Here is a 16,733-nt window from a genome sequence, read left to right as displayed (position 1 = left end):
TGTTCATTCTGCAGATTCTGAAACCCAGGACCCGGTGGGGCATTACCTGGACAGACCCCTTCCCCATATTCTCTGCTTTAGCTCCTCTCTGAAGTACTTATATCACTGTATGTATTGTAAGCTGTCTTACAGGCTCCTCCTGGAGCCTAAGGCCTAATAATATTAACTCCTTTGACACCGCCCTGTTACCTCACCTTCAACTAATCTGAGAACCGAGCACAAGCTGATCACACACTGTGGGATGCCCCTCCCTCACCTAGCCTCTAAAAATGCCTTGCTGAAAGCCATCAGGGACTTTGGGTCTTGTGAGCACCAATGACCCAGATTCCTTGCTTGTCGCCAACAATAAATGCTGTACTTTTCCTTCACCATAACTTGGTATCAATAGATTGGCTTTCCTGCATGCAGGCAAAGGGATTCAAGTTTGGTTTGGTAACAACTATACCATCACTTCAGTCAGTAAGATGACAAAATACCTCATTGAAGGAACGAAGGCAGCTTACTGTCTAAGTCCCAACACCGCAAGAAGAAAAGTTAATTTGGCAAAAACCATTTTACATCTAAGAATTTTCAGGAAGATAACCGGAAATCATCCCAGGCCTTCAATCTTTTTTCTAAATCTGCACATTGCTTGGAACACCCATTTGGCCATCAGTTCTCTAACTACTGTTAATTGAAACAATTCCTAAAATTCTATCTTCTTCAGGCAACTAATTGGGAGGAGGTCTTAACATCTGTTACATCCTTATACCCTGAAGCCAGAAAACATTCTTACAGATTGTATCCTGAATACACAACATTAACAACTTCCTCTTTATTCTCAAATCCTCCTGACATATTTTCCATTTCCAAGGTGGATAGTGGGGTTACCTTATCTTTATAATCCCTTCCACTGTATGCATGTTTTTCAGTTACCCATCTCATCTCCCACCAATTATTTTCAAAGTCCTTCATACACCTGCTATGTCAATGTTTTCTACTTAAAACAGAGGGTAGGAACCAGTGGCTGATGCACCCCTTAGCATAGCTCTACACATGAAGGCATTTAATAAATGCTTTTTACCATAATGATTTAGAAGCAGGTCTACTTCCAGACAGAAAATATTACTGAGTTTTAACATAATGTTATTCATGTTGATCAAAAGCTTCCAGACCTAAGAGTTCATCCTCTGTAATTCCATTTATATAAAGTGCACAAACTGGCCAAACTATGTTTGCAGAAATTAGGAATGATTACCCTTGGTCAGGGCTGCCTAAAAGGGAGCTTGCAGGGGATTTCTGAGCAGCTGGTAATATTCTGCTTCTTAATCTACATACTGGTTAAGTTTGCAAAAATTTATCGAGCTGTATGCTTAATATCTGCCCACTTTTTACATGTATGTTATACTTCAATATCAAATTTTAAAGTGATTGTATAATACTTGTGCCTCTCGCAAAACACCTAAAAATACCTATGACAAACTATCATTATATAATAGAGTTCAAAACAGTTTTTGGTAATCCAGGACAGTGGCTTTGCAACATGACAGTAATTCATGGAATAAAAATTCATCTCTTTAATGTTCTGAATTCTGCTTTACTTAATCATGATTATTGTCAGAATATGCCACAGGAGAAAACTAAAAGGAAAATACAAAATAGAGGGCTGCATCAAATAAGGTCATCCTAAGGGTGTGAGTTTCTTTGTTAATTACATCTCCATTCTTTGCTCCTTGTGTGAAGGAACAGATGCCTGAATTGAAGCTGCCATTTGAAAATTCTCCATTTAAACAATCTTTTCAGTGAGTCGTGAAACACTGCAGTCCTAAACCTAAAAGGGTGACCTGATACACACACAAAATGGCAGATTTTACAGGCTCCTTCTGACTTTCATTTCCAAGGTTCCTGCTCTTTTTACACTGGAACTGTTTTGCAAGTGTGCTCAGATCTCTTGGAGAACACCAATTTAAGCTCTCCATCAGAGGGAAGAAGTGAGGGATGGGGAGTGGGCAGGGAGATCAATGGCTGTTCAAAAAGGATCTCTGTGATCAGGAAGGGAGAATCAGTCCCCTCTCTTACAACTTCTGCATTTCTCAAACCCATGGGGAAAATGTAATGAAGTCATTACTACAGACCCTAAGGATGAAACAGTGTTCAGGAGGTTGCCTTTAAGGCTTAATCTGGGTATATTTGATTACAGCTAAGGGGATGAATTCTAAATTTGGAAAGGCCATCAAGGTAATTAAGGATGTTAAGAAAGGGGACTGGATCCTTGAGGTCTCTCTACTTAATGAAGAGAACAAAGGACGATGAAAACAACTTTGGTAAGCAGAATGAACTTCATATAGATTCAGTTCTTTCAGAGATACAGCATCCTGAAGATCAGAACAATTTACCAAGGAAAGCCAGACACTCGAGGTTTGCTCTCACTGTTGAGATGGTTTAGGTACCATTTTACTTGAAACGAAAATTGAATTACGTGGTGTGCAAGGCTCCCCGCTATATCTCCAGGTTCTCTGATGACGCTGAAAAAAGGTTTAAAACTTTCTTTAGCTAGAAAAGTCAAGTATCCCTTTTGGAAGGATAACAGTTTTAACCAGAGATTTTGTGATCCTGTAGGTGTGCTCAACCAAGTCTCCAATCATGCCATTATTCAGATTTTATAATATTTGGGAAACACAAAAGGCTTTCAATCCCTCTTACTCAAAAGCAGTGGTTCTCAACATGGGATTATTTTGTCTCCCAATAGTTCTTACTTGGCAATTTCTGGAGACATTTTTGGTTGTCACAAGTACGGTAATGTTACTGGCATATAGAAGCCAGGGTTGCTGCTAAACAACCCACAGTGCGCAGAATGGTCTCCACACAACAAAGAATCATCCAGCCCCAAATGTCAGAAAGCGCTGAGCTTGAGAAACCCTGATCTAAAAGTACACTTGAAAGGGAAGGAAAGACTTCTTTTGTTTCAGTGTCTGTCTCCAGTTGCTCTGAAGAGGAAAGCAGAATTCAACAGTCCTACAGAAAATGAATACACAAGCAGATACTAAGCAATAACTCTAATGCAAGATCATTTACAACAGATCTTGGCAAACCAAGTTCAAATACCCGAGTTATAGAGCCATTAAGAGTAAATTTCAAAAGATCAGGTTTAATACTTTTTCCTTTGGCAGATTCTGTTTCTAACCAAGTAAGCAACTTCTATGCTTAGCTGCTGAGCTGTGTCTGACTCTTCTCGATCCAATAGACTATAGACCACCAGGCTCCTCTGTCCATGGGATTCTCCAGGCAAGAATACTGGAGCGGGTTGCCATGCCCTCCTCCCAGGGATCTTTCCAACCCAGGTTTGATCCTTCCTCATTGCAGGCAGATTCTTTACCGTCTGAGCCATCAGGGAAGCAACTTCTACCTCTAGACATTAAAATTCTATTTTCTGATTACTAGAAAATGTACTCCTTTTTAATTAAGTGATCAGCTCATCTATCAGATGTAGTTATCAGATGTAAGCATCAACCTACTAAAATAAATTTTAAAATAAATGCCCAAGATTGATCAAGAAAAATAAACAGATACTTAAATTACCTACATTACTAGGAATGAATGTGGGAACATCACTACAGATCTTATAGACAACAGGATTAGATATATAATACAAAAATATTATGAACGAATTTAAGTCAATAATGTTAATAATTTAGATAAGATGAAAAAGTCCTTGAAAAACACAGCTTATCAAACCTGAAACAAAGAGAAACAGGAAGTCTGAATAGTACTCTCTCTGTTAAAGAAACATAATTCATAATTTAAAACATTTCCACAAGGAGAACTCAAGACCCAAATAGCTTCACTGGTGAATTCTTTCAAATATTTAAGGAAGAAATAATGACACTTTCAAAATAATCAAATGTATAAATAGACAAGAACTGGGTTTCATTTTGATGCCTAACCCCTCTGGAGTCACACCAAAGAGACCCTTTCCTTCCCTCAAAAGGCTCACACTTCCTTCCTTCTCCGCTTTATCTTTCAAAAGGGAGGAGGCAATAGACAAGACCAAAAATATTCTTGCAAGATTCAGCTATGTCTGTCCATGTGTGATCACTTAAAGCAGGTTACTTTATGTACACACTTTATGTACAAGATGTCCCCGCCCCCCGCCGCCACTGATTCCTGTCATCCTGCTCATCCTTCAAGACTCAGATCAAGGAAGACCACCTCCCCAGGAAATCCCCCTAAGAAATAGCACTCCGCCCTTTTTTCTCCGAGACAGAAGAAATTATTCGACAGGACCTTGTACTTCTATTATAACTATTTATCTGCATCTCTGAAATAACAGTGGTGATCTGAGGACAGCACTGGGTCTTGTTTATTTTTGCTTCAAGATTTAGCACAGTACCTGGCTCATCTGAACAGGACTCTGTGAACACTTGTTGAGTGAGCAGCTGTCTTAATATTCCCTGAAAGCCTTCACGGTGATGGCCATGTAACCGGAACTCAAACACTTAGAAAGGGGCACATGGCTGTTGCATGGCACGGCAATAGGTATTCATTTAACCCAGTTACACAAGTGGAGAGTGGAAGCTCAAGACCATTGTTACCTTTTAATCCTCAGGGCAATAATGAATTACACTGAAACAAACTGTTTCACTCCAAAAATTTTGTGCACTTCAAAAATCTGACAAGAAGGAAGTACTTTTCACCAGAGAGGAAAATATTTTATAACATCAAAAGAAAAGGCTAAAGGCAAAAAAAAAGTAATGAAATAAAATTCACACTGTTCTTTAAATTGTTTTTGTGTCTGTATATGCCTGTAGCAATCAATTTACTTCGAAAGTGACTTCAAGCCCTGAAATTCTGTTATTCTGGGCTAATCTGTGCTCAATGTATTAATGTTATTAAAGAATAATAATTCATGTCATTTGCACTAGTTAATTTGTTCTAGTTTATCACAGTTTGTCATATATAATTTTATATGCCTTGAAATCTATACTTTTATAATGCAGACAGGCCTTAATAAAATCGATTTTATATGATAAAACCCTTATCCTTTTAACAAATACTTGTGGAGTACCTATGTCAATTATTTGAATGAACATTGGGATAAAACAATGAGTAAAGCAATCTTTGTTCTTGAAAAATTTGACATGTGAACAGAAAAGACATAAACACTAACAACCCAGCTAATGGGAACCAGAAAAATCATGTTAAAATGTTAAATGGATAATATTGGCTTAAAGATATAGTAGGAGTCCTCTTACCAATGTTCACCTAGTGGATCCACCCAATTACCCAATATTCTCTATTCTTTTTGTAAATAATACTGGGCATTGCCCACAGAACTTGGTTTCTAGGCTACTCTCCAAGACATCTATGTATATACTGCTTCTCCCACCAGTTGAATTGTGTACCTCAGAAGTCTATTATATTCTCAAGTCTGTTTATGCCAGCTGTACTTGTTACTAGAATTATGACATTTAATTAGGTGTTACACAAGCTAATAAAATGAGCTCCAAAAATAGTTTTTTATTTCTTTGAAAACCAAGTTGATTGGCTTTGAAAAGCCTTAAGAGATGAGTCACTTAGAAAAACAGTTGCCAGTGTAAGTAGGGGCGAGAAAATTTTAAAGGTTTAAGAGGAGTGGGATTGTTGATCTACAAGGAATCTGCACACAGGTTGGTTCTCTCTCTACTTTAAAAGGATCAAACTGGAAATCAAAACCCATTGAATTCTGGCTGTGTATTACACGGAAGTCTTCAAGAATTTCAATCAGGGTTCACACTCAAAGACCTTAACTTTGCAACAAAATACTGGTGAACTCATATTTAAAGTTAAACAAAATGTGTAAGATGGTTACTGACAGTGATTCACCCCTTTGGCATTTTCAATAAACCATCAACTACTTGACCCCGGATGCAGCCAATAAGGATGTCCTCTAAGAACCCCTTGGAAGGATCAAGTGGTTTGGGCTAGAGGTTTTGCTAGAGCAAAAAGATACTCAATAATTAATTACTTCCTGTTTGTCACAAACCACACTCTGTGCTATTGGACTAGAGTTTTATGCAAAATTTCCCCAAGACTTGAAGGGCACTCTCTCCCAGACCCAAGGGTGGGCTGTTCCTAGGTCTTTAGACTCAGACAGAGGGAAGCGAACCATCCTGGGACTATTTCCTTCCCAGCTGATCTTCAGGGTAGCATTCTTCGTCTCCAGCTGCATCTGAATTCCTGAGCAAACTGCCAGAAGCAAACGTTATATGTGTGGGTCCTCGGCATGCATGCTTCCTTCCTTCTGACTCTGGCCTCTGAAGGTGGCCTGGGCCCTGCATGTAGAATCAAGAAAGGCTCTCTGATGAGGCCAGCTCTAAAGACAAGAGGGCAGGAGAAGCTAAAGCTGGAGGCCCTCAAGTGGGTGAACACTACAGCTTCCTCCGCTAGTGTCTTTCGGGGATGGCTGGGTGTCCTGTTGGCGGGCACATCAAGATCCCGGCATTCAATGCAACGACCAATGATGCCTGTGATGCTGGCTTCAAGGAAGCACGTGGTGTTTAAACAATTAGGAAGCTGTGCTGTCACGTTTGTCAAGCCTAACGTGACCCTCTTATTTCTTTTTTCTAACTTACATCCTTTGAGAGGGCAGTTTTGGGGAGAATGGATACATGTATATGTATACCTGAGTCCCTTTGCTGGCCACCTGAAACTATCACAATACTGTTAATTAGCTATGAAAGTGAAAGTGAAGTCGCTCAGGCGTGTCTGACTCTTTGAGACCCCGTGGACTGTAGGCCACCAGGCTCCTCCGTCCATGGGATTTCCCAGGCAAGAATACTGGAGTGGGTTGCCATTTCCTTCTCCAAGGGATCTTCCCAACCCAGGGATCGAACCCAGGTCTCCCGCATTGCAGGCAGACGCTTTAACCTCTGAGCCACCAGGGAAGCCCTAACTGGCTATATTCCAACATAAAACAAGAAGTTTTAAAAACAGAAAAACAAGAAAGTACATCCTTTTAGATCTGTAAGGGCCCGAAGAAATGATTTTATCAAATCCTTTTACTGTATAGTAAACTGAACTTAAGAAATGAAAATTATTTACCCAAGCTCACATGGCAAGTTCGTGGAATTCCTGAGGCAGGCATCCCAGCCTCAGACTTGCTCTGCTTTCTCTATTTGCTGGCCTTGGGGACTACCAGCTCCAGTACCACCAAGAGCTTGCTAGAAACACAGAAACTCAGACCCCACCCAGACCCAGAGAATCATAATCAGCGTTTTGAACAAGATCACCAGATGACTTGCCTGCACATTAAAGAACAGCTCTCAACCCGTGTTTTTAATGCTGTTTAGTGAAATGATTGACTGTGTTTAAATTCATAATCCTCATAAAAACTTCCTTATCACAAAAACAGATCTAAACAACTACTTCGTTGTTTTGCTATATCTGATCATTTCACATATAATTTTCATTTAAAATTACAAGCAACTAATGAAACAAAAGTGGCACTTCTCAGATGTGTGCATGCTAAGTCACTTCAGTTGTGTCTGACTCTTTGCAACCCCATGGACTGTAACCCACCAGTCTCCTCAGTCCATGGGATTCTCCAGGCAAGAATACTGGAGTGAGTTGCCATTTTCTCCTCCCGGGGATCTTCCCGACACAGGGATCGAACCCGCGTCTACTGCATTGCAGACAGATTCTTTATCACTAGCGCCACCTGGGAGGCCCTCTCTCTGGATACATGATCCGTATTCACTCTGGGTGGATAGTCCACAAAAGCCTCATAAGAGATTATTGCAGGGAATCCATTTAGTTGCCATGTCTTAGGGTCTATAAAGTAACAGGTTCAAAACTCTATTAGGCAACCTGAGTTGCTATCAGAGAAAACCAGAGTTACACTGAATGAGAGAGTGAGATGAGAGGAAAAGAGAGAGAGTGAGCATACACATGCACAATGGCCAAATGTGGAACTCTTCAGCCAGTGAAATACTTTCAACTGCCTCATTTAGGTGGTGTACTACATACAAACAGTACATCATGACATCTTCCCATTGTGCAAAAGAATCCAAGGTACTGAAGAGTCAAACACACGTCAAACATCAATTGGCTCAATGCATTTACATGAAATGTCCAGAACAGGCAAATCTATAGAGACAGAAAGTAAATCAGTGTTTGCTAGGAGCCTGAGGAGGTACTTCTAATGAGTACAGGGTTTCTTTTTGGGGTGATGACAATGTTAGCTAGTGGTGGTGGTTGTACAACTTTGAATATACTAAAACTCACTGATTTTGTGCACTTAAATGTGTGCATTACATGGTATGTGAATTCTATCAACAAAGCCATTAAAAAAGTCAATTGGCTCAACAATTTTTGAAAAGCATGCTTTCTTTTAAGATGCACTGAAAGATAAAGCTGTACACACATTGCTCATTATTTTCTTGGTCAACGTAAAGATTTTAAATACCTTAAAATTTGAGTCCAGAGGAACTTTTATTTTCACAAACCTCACCCAGTTTACCAGTAAATGAACTGATACCACATTAAGGAAGTGACTTATATAAGAATCAAAGTTCCAGCCAATGGACAAATGGTCAGAGTTTTCCCAGCATTAAATCACTTCAATTAAAACATTCATTGGGGTACGTTCAGTAATTAAATACATCTGGAAAAATAAAACCAGTTCACGGCCTTGTGGTGTATTTACCAAGAATCTACCAAAGGAAATCAGTATGTTTCCTTTCTGGCCTGAGGGGGACTTTTTTTTTTTTCTTTTTTAATGTAAAAGCTAAAAACTAAAACCAAGGAAACTGCCAGAACCAGTGAGGTATGCACAAATTAACATAAATTGGCAATTGAAGTGTAGAAGCAACAATTGTCCAAGACACAAAGTACTTCCTTGAGAACAGGCCTCTGGTTTGGGCTTTTGCTTCATGAGAATCTGGGGAACTTCCACACCTACCTAAAAATAAAGCCCGCCCCCAATTAGGCCCTGGGCACCGAAAGCCATTCCCAAGAAGGTCCCCAAGTGGTAATTCGACGCTCAATTTCTAACCGGAACAAATCCGAATGCCTAGGATCAAAAACAAAACAAAAAAACAGAAATAACTTTATTTCAGGAAAATTAGTTAATGCCTTCCTCAAGCTGGCACTTTTGTGCAACTTCAACGTCTTTGAGCCAAGCATTGCTGAAATATTGATAGTCACAGGACATGACTAGTTGGAACCTTTGATATTGGGAAACATTGAGGACAGGAGAAGGGGACGACAGAGGATGAGATGGGTGGATGGCATCACCCACTCAGTGAACATGAGTTTGAGCCAACTCTTGCAGATGGTGAATTGGTATAGGGAAGCCTGGTGTGCTGCAGTCCATGGGGTCACAAAGAGTTGGACACGACTGAGCAACTGAACAACAAGTAGGAACATGAGATACAGGTCATGCAATTCTGCCCTTTTGTAGAAGGATCTTATCCTAGCTCACCCCTAACTTTTTGGCAAGAAATTGTCCTGGTGGATTCACGGACCTTATTTTCTTTCAGATTTTGATCACCTAGTAAATTTATAAAATAAACCAAAAAATGAAAAAAAAAAAAAAAGGTTTAACTCTAAAATTCTTTGAGCTTCCTTTTAAACGCAAAATCATGTGCCCTGCTTACAAACCCTCACCAAACGTTTGCTCGGTACAAAATTACCACCCACGCCATCAACAGCACAGGGACTGCAGGATGGGGTAGGGGGCGGGGGCTGGGGCCCGGTAGGGAATGCCCAAGGTCTCCCCAGGGGCTGCAATGGTTAAATTCACTGACTCCCTCATTGGAATGCGGATTCCGAGGGGCTCCTGTGACAGTCTTTGTGGCTTTTGCGGCTGGAGCCTATCAGCCGCGAGAGAAGGATAACAGAGCAGGCAGGGGAAACCCTTTCCCAGACACATTTTTCGGGGGTGCAGCGGAACGAGGTTGATTTCCACCGCACTCTTTAACGAGTTTTCCGAGAGACACAGCGTCCCCGTATAAAACATGTTGCAGGATTTCGGGGGTGTCCCCGTGTAAAACATGTTGCAGGATTTCGGAGGTGTCAGGAGGTGACAGACACAATCTTACAGCCTCCTGCTCTCCGCCCCGGGCCAGGTGGGAGATTTTGTAATCTCCAGAGCTCGGCTTTTTTTCACCCCGACTAGTCGATTCCCCAACTGCCTCGGACCCCGCGGGGCACATAGGCTCCACCTGCGCCCCAGGTTCGCCTTCTGATAGTGGAAACGGGGGACAAAGAGCCTCGCCCTCTGTCCCGTCCTGTCCCTCTTCCCTTCCACCTTCTTGGTTTCAAGGCTCACGGTTCCCAAACGAGCTCACGGAAGACCCCAGGCTTGGGGAACTGGGCGTTGATTTCAGGTGGGCTTAAGGCGAACAAGACCCCGGCAGGGTGGGACCGGATCAGACTCGCAGCCGGGAGATCGGGCGACTGGAGAGCGTCCCGGGGAAAGGACCAGGAGCAACTGTCTCTTACCCCCTGAAAATCACAGCAGGAGCCCGCAGCCCGGGACGCTCCGTCCGCCCCCTCGGCTCCCCTCCGGAGGGTCCCGCCCGTCCCCTCCGGCGAGTCACACGCCCGGTAGGGGGGCCGCAGTCGGAGTGGGGACGCCCCCGGGATGGGGCGGGGACACGCACCTGGGCGTTCGGGACACCTGCGCCGCGCCCCTCCCACCTGCAGCCTCCCCAAAACCGGCCCGGGTCGGGGAGGTGCCCCCAGGAGGCCCCACCTGAGCGGGGGCGGGGGCGCGAGGCTGTGGCCGGGGCGAGGGGCCAGCGCGTCGGCTTACCCATGGCTGGAGACGGGCGGGAGGCGCGGGCTGCGGGCGCTCGGGCTCCCGGGGGACGGACACAGCCGGCAGCACAAGTTTGCAGGTCCGGCGGGCACGTGCGCGGGCGGGCGGGCGGCGTTGGGCTGCGGGGCTGGCGGCTGGTGATCACTCCCGGCCGGGGTGGGAGCGCGGCGCGGCTCCGCCTGCACTGGGGGCCGGCCGCGCCGAGAGGGGGCCCTGACGTCAGCGCCGGGGGCTTTGTGCGCCCGCAGCCGGGGCCCCAACCGGGCAGCGCGCGCGCCGGGGTGGCGGCGAAGCGCGCAGCTTCCTCTGGGACCCCCCGGGCGAGCTCCGAGGGGCGAGGAAACCGGAAAAGCCAGAGGGGGGGATGGGGACCGAGGGGAGCGGGCTTAGAAGATCTCGGAGGCGCAGATCTGCGTCCCAGAAGAGAACTCTTCCAGCCGGAGGGGGCCTTGGCAGTCCTGGCCGTCACCCATTGTGCAGATAAAGAAACTGAGGCCCCAGAGGCTGACTCGAGGACCGCCCCGGTGTTTGGCGGCCTCGCCCCAGCCCAGAGTCCTGGAACCTTTGGCTCACGTGGGGGCGGCGGGAGCTAGTTCGTTCCGTGGGTCTCCACCCAGATTGCACATTAGAATCACCTGGTGAGCTTTTGAAACTCAGTTTCTTCTGGGCCTCAGCGGGTGGGACCAAGGCCTCCAAGCCTCAAAATCTCCCCAGCTGGTTCCAATGTGCGGCCAAGGTTGCCACACTGACTTACTTGTGGAAAACAAATGACTTAGAAGGGCACAGATGGCACTCTCCCATCTGAGTGGTGACTGATTTGGGGGTTTCCATAAGCCGCCCGATCCCTGGAAGCCCACCCTGGAAGGCTCCAGAAGGCTTTGCCCACCCTCCCCAGACACGGCCTCTCCCAGTGCTCAGTCCTCCTGCTTGAGCTTGTAAGGGAATTAATGGTTTAACAGTGTCCAGATCTTAAATTCCTTCTGCCTCCTTAAGAGAAGAATTCTCCTGTCTCCAAAGGTATTAGCAAAGCTCTGAGATCCCTGCAGTTTCCCCCTGGCTAATGCTTTGTGAGACATTTCTGAGCCTAACCTTCCCCCCGATAGTTTATGTTGTGTTTCTTCATTGTTTTGAAAATACATCGTGTTACTTGAACAGAGGGTTACATAAACAGTAACAGTAGATAGTCCACTTAAGGGACATTTAAGCCTGAAGAAAGAGGCTTTAGGACTGAGAAAGAGTGGAGGAAACAAACATTTCATCTATTGAATTTATTGGATTAGGAAAGATTTTATCAAGGCAAAGCTCTAGAAAGCCTAATAATATTTTGCCCAAAAGGACAGAGATTTGTGCTAGGCAAATCACTGGCTCATTTTCACAGTCCCATGGGAACAGTCATGCCTAACCAATCTTCATGCAGTAATAAAATGGCAGGGAGCTCATAGGTTTAACTTTGTGTCCTGTTACAGGAAAGTAATCCATTTCAACCAGTGCTGAAAGCACGTGCATGCAGGAATCCAACTGCAGTTGACAATAAGCGGGATCCCCTGCAAAGGGATAAGGGCAACAAGCAGTTGGTTTAAGTCCTGATTTAGGGAAGAGCATTTGATTTGGTTGATTCCTACATCTTGGGAGGCTCCTAGGAGACAAGGAACACAACAGAATGGGACTTGGGCACACAGTCTGAAATAGTATTTTGGCAAGATATGACCTCATTCAGCCACTCTGGAAGCAAGAACTCTAAGGCTGTATGCACTGAGATGAAAAGTAAACCCTTTGGTTCACTTTCTGTCATTCCCTAGAAGTCTTGGATTTTTTTTTAACCAAAGAAAAGAAATAACAGCTGTCCAAATATTGGAGCCAGTCACAATGGGATGCTGTGATTAAAAACCAAGTTATAGCCATTGTGTACACAATGTCAAAGGAAAGCCACATTTTAATAGAAACTTTTACTCACTCTGGAAATGTCATGGACTGATTTCAACAAGCAATTGTCCCTAAAACCCTTAAGAAAAACAAAACAGCAGTTGGGAAATTAGCAAGGCTACTGACAGGGTGTACAAGATAGCTAATATGCACATTTGACTATTAGTCTAAGAATGCTCTTTTAAAATAATAAACCATTTTTCTCATATAACTAAAACCTTTAAAAATAAAGCAAGACTGTGTTGCCAGTGGAAGAGTAAACTGGTAGATCCTTTCTGGAAAGATATTTGGCAGGATGTATCGAGAGACTTAAAACTATTCATAGCCTCTGGCCTAATAATCTGCTTCTGGGACTCTCTCTCCTAAGTAACTCATGACTGTTTCAGTCAAAATTAATGTAAAAAGATATTTAGCACAGAGCAAGATGTAATAGCATGTCAAACAATAAAAACAATAAAGGAAGCAACAACTGTTTGATAAAAGGGGTGTGGTTGCATAAATTACTGTTGATCTAGCCCCGTGGTTCTCAGCTGTGGATGACTTTGTCCCCCAAGAGACATCTGGCAACATGTGCAGACAGTTTTAGTTGTCACAGCTGGGGAGAGGGTGCTACTGGCATCTAGTCGATGGAGGCCAGGGAGGCTGCTAACATCCTACAGTGCTCAGGACAGGCCTTACCACATGAAAGAAAGATCCAGCCCCAAATGTCAAAAAATAGAGACATATACACAATACTGTGTATAAAATAGATAACTAATAAGAACCTACTGTACAGCACAGGGAATGCTACTCAATAATCTGTAATGACCTATATGGGAAAGAATCTAAAAAAGAGTGGATGTGTGTATAACTGAATCACTGTGCTATATACCTGAAACTAACACAACACTGTAAATCAACTGTAATCCAATACAGATTTCCAAAAAATTAGTGCTGAGGTTGAGAAACCCTGCTCTATATGACTAGATAACACACAGCCATGTTTGCAAAGAATTAGGTGGGAAAGTGCTCAGATATTTTTTTGTTGTTGTTGTTATTTTTAAAGCAGAATAAAAAGCTAAATGTACAATATAACCCTAGTCATACACATATATATGTACTGGGAAAGGCTGAGAGAAAATACACTATGGTAGAGACTGGTATTCACCAAACATCTCTCAGCTACCTGGCCACACAGCTGAACCACATTTCCCAGACTTCTTAGCAGTTAGGTGGGACTACATGTTGAGTTCTAGCCAATGAGGTCAGAAGTGACGTCCACCACTTCCAGGCGTCCCGGACAGATTCTCCAGCACATCATGTGTTTCTCGGCGCTTTCCCCTCCTCTCAGCTGGAATGTGACATTGACACCCATCATGCCTTATGAAACCACATGTTGAAGATGGAATTGCCCCTGCCAGCCTGGGTGACTGAATGACTCTGTGGAGCAGAGGCTCACTCCTACCCAACACACTGACAGCCTGGAACTGACTTTGATGTGAACCAGAAAGAAACTGCTGAACACTGTGTTCAGGGGCTTATTAGTTTTAGCAGTGGCCCTACCCTTACTAATATATCAATATATTAATGTATACCAAAATATTGACAGGGTTTATCTCTAAGGATTAATAGAGTTTTTAGTTGTTTTATTTATACCCTTTTGTGTTTTCCCAGATTTCTACAAAGAGCAAGATTACTTTCATAATGGGGGGGGGGAGTATATAGTTTTACCTTATTCCACAGTAGAGATACTCTCCTAATAATTTAATTTTAGACCATTAATGAAATCTTATTTCCAATGGATTTTATACAATTTGAGATCTTACTGACCTTCATTGCCTCATCTAGGAGTACAACTAATTATAAACTATAAGGACACATTTTGTCTGCCCTGATCTTTTGGGGGGGCATTTAACCACATGTGTGCATATCATTGCTTACTGCTCCATAATTACTCATGAGGCTTATCTCTCCAGCAAAAGTCTTAATATGCAGAATCCTGCTTTATGTTTGACTCTTAAAATCTCCTCTCAGCTTCTTGCTTCTCTAGTTACTTTCTCAGCACATCAGGCATAATTTCTAGCCTGTATAACCTTTTATCCTGTCACTCAGAAAGATGACTGCTTTTTTGGGACTTCCCTGGCAGTCCAGTGGTTAGGACTCCATGCTTCCACTGCAGGTTCAATCCCTGGTGGGGGAACTGAGATCCTGCATGTTGACTGATTTCTCAAACTAACGGGAAGCCCATGAATTGGTTTTCGATTTTTATAGTCACCTTATGACAAAGCAAAAAAAAGAAAAAAGACTGAGTTCTGTTTGCAGAACTAAATGAAAATATTAGTAAACTTTGACAATGTTTGACTCTGCCAATGAAAACATAGCTGATACACAGGGGGACATGGGAGAATATGAATGAAAAGGCAGCACTACTGATGTCCTCAGCTGCTCAAGCAGGAATCAGAAGATACAGTCAAACTCTGATGAAAAAACAAATAGAGCTTTGTGAGGGGGGATGACGTAGAGCCTCATCATTCATGTCAAGGAATCAGCAGATATTGTCAAAAGTTGATAAATCAAGAAAGAGAGAATTAAGCATATTATTAAGATCAGAGCCACTTGTTTCCAAGCCCATCAGATCTGACATCACTTATAAACAAACATATATACTGTCCCTTTGGCACTCCACGAATGAAATCCAAATGAAAAAAAATATCAATATAACACCTCAATTGCAGTATAAAGAAGTAATTTAAAATGAATTGTATTTTCTCAATGTGTAAATATTCAGGCACTGGAAGATGGAATGAAGTCATCTGATGGGCAGCTGAGCTGCAGAATCGCCATGCCTGGGACAGCTAAGACGCTAACCCTACTGAGATGTAGTGTGTTGGTCATTCAAATACCAAGGGCGATCCTGCCATCAGTGCCCTGATGTTCCAAAATGGTGAACAACTTGGTAAGGTTTTAAAAGAGACAAAGCACGTTTTTCCCTCCACTGACATGGCAATTGCAGTCCTGAAAAACATCTGTTTCTGAAAACCACCCCCAAATATCTTGTGTTTATATGTCAGATGGACTTACTTCTTAGTTACTGGTAATTAGAAGCAGATTTTTAATCTACATAAATGTCCAGAGGACATTAGCAAATCAATCAAGAAATGGGGACATTGTCCGAGACCCATCCTGGACCCACTCAATGCCAATAGTGCCCCCTCCCCCTCATGATGACAGCCCCAAGTGCCCACACCAATATCCAAACTGTCTCACCTCCCTGTGTCTAGATTGTGGAAGCATCCCTCTAGCAACTCGAGCAAGAAAGAGTTAATAAGAGATTATCTCTTGGAGCAAGATGATGAGAGGTGATGAAAGCAAGGTAACAGAGGTTGGATGGCGTCATCGACTCAACAAACTCTGGGAAACAGTGAAGGACAGGGCAGGCTGGTGCTTCAGTCTGTGGGGTCGCAAAGAGCCAGGCATGACTGAGCAACTGAACAACAACTTGGAGCAAGGCCATGCAATACTGTTTTTCATCAAGCCCTACTATTCAATTTAACTGTTACCACGTGTATATTATATATTACTTATAGACAGATATATAGGTACATATTCAAGTAAAGCACCTGTTTCCAGTGGGTGTTTAGTTCTACACCTTCTGGGCTCCTGAGAACTTACTTCCAGACATACCCCATGTATATTGATAAAATGGGTATTATCATGGTCCCTACCTCATACAGTTGTTGTAGGGATTACAGGAGGGAATGTTAGTAAGACACTTAGCACTGGAGGCTCAATAAATGGTAGCTATTTGACATTGTTGTTGATGTTATCTTTGCTATCTCTCCCATTTCCCCTGGAGAGGCTGAGGGGTCCCAGAAGGCAGCTTTAGGAAGAAGGCATTCCAAGATTTTGTGGTGCCAAAAGGGATGGAAGTGTTGGTCCCAATGTCTTCCTTATTTTTTTAGGCAGGTAAGGGAGCCCTCATTTGGCTCTACATCTGTACCAGAGGCGGAGAAGGCCCTGGCACCCCACTCCAGTACTCTTGCCTGGAAAA

General features: G+C 43.2%; 1 protein-coding gene and 1 long non-coding RNA gene across 3 annotated transcripts in view; one reads left to right on the top strand and one right to left on the bottom strand.

The window, feature by feature from the left end:
- The window catches only part of GPM6B (glycoprotein M6B), a 161,029-nt gene extending 150,170 nt beyond the window's left edge, over positions 1-10,859 (bottom strand). For both annotated transcript variants that reach the window (XM_061408156.1, XM_061408157.1), the window contains exon 1: positions 10,775-10,859. Coding sequence is in view for 1 of the 2 variants with exons in the window: in XM_061408157.1 (XP_061264141.1) it covers positions 10,775-10,778 (4 nt within the window). In the remaining variant the exon portion in view is untranslated. The remainder of the gene's footprint in view (positions 1-10,774) is intronic.
- LOC133242118 (uncharacterized) lies at positions 10,776-16,491 on the top strand. Its single transcript, XR_009734770.1, has 2 exons — positions 10,776-10,859; positions 15,471-16,491. It is a non-coding gene; the product is annotated as an uncharacterized LOC133242118 (long non-coding RNA).
- The last annotated feature ends 242 nt before the right edge of the window (positions 16,492-16,733 follow it).

This window comes from Bos javanicus, chromosome X (genome assembly GCF_032452875.1).
Source record: "Bos javanicus breed banteng chromosome X, ARS-OSU_banteng_1.0, whole genome shotgun sequence".
Taxonomy (NCBI): Eukaryota; Metazoa; Chordata; class Mammalia; order Artiodactyla; family Bovidae; genus Bos; species Bos javanicus.
This window is presented reverse-complemented; position numbering and strand designations above follow the sequence as displayed.